General features: G+C 38.7%; 1 protein-coding gene across 2 annotated transcripts; it reads left to right on the top strand.

Moving 5' to 3' along the window:
• Positions 1-3,488: 3,488 nt before the first annotated feature.
• LOC110881886 (putative germin-like protein 2-1) lies at positions 3,489-4,429 on the top strand. 2 transcript variants are annotated; one of them, XM_022130029.2, is made up of 2 exons: positions 3,489-3,647; positions 3,738-4,429. In XM_022130029.2, exons 1-2 carry the CDS (start codon positions 3,524-3,526, stop codon positions 4,286-4,288), a joined length of 675 nt encoding a protein of 224 aa, XP_021985721.1. In that variant the 5' UTR covers positions 3,489-3,523; the 3' UTR covers positions 4,289-4,429. The 2 variants fall into 2 exon arrangements, with proteins under 2 accessions (XP_021985721.1, XP_021985720.1); XM_022130028.2 differs by having other exon boundaries at positions 3,726-4,429.
• The last annotated feature ends 291 nt before the right edge of the window (positions 4,430-4,720 follow it).

Genomic DNA, 4,720 nt, shown 5'->3' with positions numbered 1-4,720 from the left:
TATCTCATTAGCTTCATCATATTATCAAAACCCACTTGATAATCTACTTATTCATCTCTTAGAAGTAACCTACATCAAGTATTTCATAATTTCATCATATCTAACGAAATTAGGCATACATAAACATCTAATTTCATCCTTTGGATCATAATCCACCAATTTATTTGCAAGTAACCTATTTGTCTTGAATTTCAACTTTAACCAATCTAGGTTTTGTGACATACCTTATGATCCCCATGACTAGGTGATCGTTTTTATGTGCTCATTTATCGATTTAGGGCTTGAATCGAGCTTCGATTTGGATGATTTGTTGAAATTAGGGTTTGAGCTCCATGGGAGCTTTCTCCTAGCTCTGGTCGATCGAACACACACCGTTGTGTGTGCGTTTTTATTTTTTTTATATAAATGTTTTAATTGAAACACTTTCCTAATTACCCACTTTTAGCCCCTCATGATTTGGTTTGTTACAAGTAGGCTTTAACCTCTTTATTTCTAGAAATATTTTCTTTTAATTAACTAGGTTAATTACTCCTAGTTAATTTGGTGGGTTCCGGAAGATTATTTGCTTCCTAATATTCACCGGGTTTATTTTTACGAACATTATTTCATCAAAAACTTTTTATTCTCTTTTTATTTAATATTAGGTTTATTTATTTACTTCCTAATATTCACCGGGTTTATTTTTACCACTAGCGGTATTTTACCCGTTCATTTTTATTTACGTGGTTTAATTACCAAATCCCGATTTCGTGGTGTTACAGGTTTTGACTGAGAAATGAAATTTGATTTCTCAAAAGTCATAGTATTTGTGGCCCCATAGTCAAAGATCCAAGGTTTCTCATCTTTATAATTAGCTTGTGCCACATGTGTTTTATAAGTATTAAAAGATTGCCCATTTAAAGGGTTTGAGAAGAGACTCCCAAACCATGTACCTGTCATGTGGTCACTTTCTTCATAACCAGCCGCCATAGCTACAAAACCCCCAGTCCTGTTTTCGAGTGATTTGTCGCTGCAGGAGTCGGCGGCTTCCTGGTTGCCCACGGCAGCTGCTGCCTTCGTCCCTTGTTCAGCCCCGATCTTCCCTTTCCTGTGCCCATCTGCCCACCACTCCGGGTAACCTACCAACCAGAAGCATTGTTCCTTAGTGTGTTTAGCCATACCACAGTGGTCGCATTTTAGTTTGGATTTGTCTACCCGTGGTGGTCTACTGTCGTTCTTCGATTGGTCCGATCTGCCCTTGGACAAAAACCCTAGTCCCTCTAGTGTGTGTGCCCCGTTGGTGGCTAATCCCGTCGCCACGCCATCTTGGCTGGATCCTTCAATGGTTGACCCAAGTATCCCTTGGTGCGCCATTTCTTTTCTGACTGCTGCGTAGGCGCTTTCCGGTGAAGGTAGCGGGTCCCACCTGAGAACCTCTCTCTTAATGTGGTCATATCTCCGATCGAGGGCATTGAGGAACTGAAAGAGTTTTTGTTCAAATCTGAGGCGATTGTAGGTTGCTATGTCAGCCGCACAGGTCATCGGGTTAGGATCCCTTCTTTCAATTTCTCCCCAGATACCCTGTATAACAATCCAAAAATCTTCTAGCGGTGAGCCATTCTGTTTGAGTTCGTTTGCTTTGACGTGTAAGTCAAAGGTTTGTAACTTATCCTTCCCGCCACTGTAAGTAACCACCAAAGCATCCCACAATGTTTTCGCTGTGGGATATTCGGTTAGGTTGCTCGCAAGGGAGCGCTCGATGTTTTGTATCAACCATGAGAACACTATAAGATCATCTTGTTCCCATTGCTCATACTTTGCATCGAGTTTATCAGGTGGGTTATCGGACAAATGATTGAGAAGGGTTTTTGATTTGCCACCGATGGCAACACGAATCATTTTGGCCCATAAGGCATAATTCTTGCTGTTGAGGTTGATACTGATCTCCAGGCTATCTGATAGGTTCTGTTTTGGGGAAGTGTTTTGATTGTTTAGGCTGGTTTTGAGGAGGTTTGTGATTTGCAGAGCAAGATCATTGCTCTGGTTGCTTTCATCAGACATGATGGTCCCCCTTTTTGGCTGTGAAGGACCGATTGGGTAAGTGATGAGCAGGTAGGTCCTAAGACCAAATACACTGCTCTGATACCATGATGATTAGAGCATAAAAGGTTCAGAGAAGTATTGTATTTCTTGTTTTTTGTGTATCGATACAAGGGGGAGCAATCATTATAAATACAAGAGAAAAGCCTTGTTAACAAGGCAATGCTAGAAGTCCGGAAAATAGACAGCAAACGGACAGCTGGTTGATGGGCTCTAAATCGGGAAATGATGTGAAACTTATCCCGCAAATATCTCTTTCTTTAACATGTTTGATTATATATATCAACCTGTAAGAGCACCGGGGGCGGTGCGTGATGGTTATAGTTCAACGCGTTATACACCACCTTCAACGCGTTATACCCACCGCCACTCCTCACATCACGCGTGATAGTACCACGGTAAACCCATTTCGTTATTTTTTAACGGCGTGATGGTTTTTTTTTTGTGAGGGTAATTGTTGGTTGGGGGGAATTGTTGGGTGTGGTGGTGAGTGATGACCATTGCCACCAAAAAAGGTTGTGAGTGATGGAAAAATAGTTGATGACATGGCGGAACTTGATTGATGCTTGTGAGTGATAGAATTCTTTCACTAGTGACCACCCCCTCCCCTAATACCCTATATATGGCCTAGTGGCCACTAAACTAATAATAATTCATGAGGCCCCAATTTAGGATGAAGATTAACAACCTAGTAATTCGTATACTTGCCTATTTTTTAGTTAATTATTGTCCATCTTAAACTCGCATAATAGGGAGGGTTGATAAACCCATAATCATTCATGAAAGACCCAAATTTTATCTTAGAAGGTTTGAGTGACTCTTAATTTCTTAATATGTTTGAGTAACGAATAGCTTTAATACAGTTTTAGTTGATCCAACAATATTATGTGTTTGTTCCTTTATTAATGCTAACGTGATACATATGTTAGATAATTAAGTCGAGCAAGTGTAGTGGGTTAGCGTCTCATGACACATCACCTTTAATTTATATTGTTCTTATATTTTTAATTATATTAGTTGTTTCATATTTGAAGCAGTATTTTTTAACTGTTTAAAAATAATTAATTTGATATATTATAATGTTATCCCATTATATATAAGCAGATTTAACCAAGGTGTTGGAATGGGCTATACAAAAAGTTGTTATTTAATTTAAAACAAAAGCAAGAGATAAAAGCATGCAAAAAGGGATGTCGGACATTGTAGGAGACATGTTTTTATAAATATGATCATGAACCTCAAATGAACCACAGGCAAATCTTGAACTGTTTCAAGAATCAAAATAAGATATCGAAATCATCAAAGTAAACTAAACTAAACTAATCACCCCTTAACCACCAATATCCAACAGCTTTTGCATGATCTTTATCTGTATATATGCTCGTTTGCTACATAACTATTAGTTCATATCAAATTCTATAGTTCATCCCACCTCTTCAACTCAATGGCAACATCTTTTTTCTTGTTCATCTTGACAGCAACATTCAGTTCCTCAATCCTAACAACTGTCTTTTCATTTGAGCCTGCTCCTCTACAAGATTTTTGTGTAGCAGATCCATCTAACCTAGGTTAATAAATTATGCCCATTTAACTTTCCTATATATTATATGTTGATGTATTTATATCTTTTTTAATAATTTCAACAGTTTTTCGTTTAGGTGCGGTTAGAGTAAACGGACTGGCTTGCAAGAACCCGTTGTTTGTCCAAGCTGATGATTTCTACTATAGCGGGCTGCATGTCGCCGGGGACACCCAAAACTCTTATGGGTTTCGGATCAGCCCAGTGTCCGTATACCAGATACCGGGGCTCAACACACTTGGGATCTCAATGATGCGAATTGACTACGCACTTTGGGGAGCTAACCCACCACACACTCACCCTCGAGCAACCGAAATACTCACGGTTTTAGAAGGAACTCTTCAAGTTGGGTTCATTACATCCGACCCACAAAACCGACTCATTACTAAAGTTCTTCAACGTGGTGATGTGTTTGTTTTTCCAGTTGGGCTGGTTCATTTTCAAAGGAATATGGGACTTACAAATGCGAGTGCGATAGCTGCGTTGAGTAGTCAAAATCCCGGAGTTATTAGCATCACAAACTCAATATTTGGGTCTACTCCTCCCATTTCAACGGAGATTCTGGCACAAGCATTTGGAGTTGATAACAAAATAGTAAAACTCCTGAAAAAGAAGTTGACACATATGTAAAACTTAGTAAGGATGTGTGTGTTTGGATGTTGGTATTCGTGTTTGTGTTCGGTTTTCTGGATCGCCTTAAGGAAAGTCTTTGATCGCTAGGGGTCGGATACTTAACCAGTATGATAATAAAGTATAGTACAATTACCAAGATTATTTTTTTAAAGGAAAACTTCATTAAAATACACCAACCTAAAAACCAAGCGACCACAAACAACTACATAAATTTTACCACGATTATTATGATCCCTGTTTATGTTTACCTTTGTCTCTATCAAAAAGGTGTATCTGATTAGAGTATCCACAACAATAACCGTTTAGTCGGAATGTCACATTATTCCAAACAACCATCATTTTAAACGCTACTTTTCCCCACAACAATAAACCATTCTAAACATTCACATTACACCCCAGTTTTTAAACAAAAAGAAAAGGTTTGTGAGA

Source organism: Helianthus annuus, chromosome 3 (assembly GCF_002127325.2).
Source record: "Helianthus annuus cultivar XRQ/B chromosome 3, HanXRQr2.0-SUNRISE, whole genome shotgun sequence".
Classification (NCBI taxonomy): domain Eukaryota; kingdom Viridiplantae; phylum Streptophyta; class Magnoliopsida; order Asterales; family Asteraceae; genus Helianthus; species Helianthus annuus.
The sequence above is the reverse complement of the archived record's forward strand: the minus strand, read 5'-3'. Positions and strand labels throughout refer to the sequence as shown.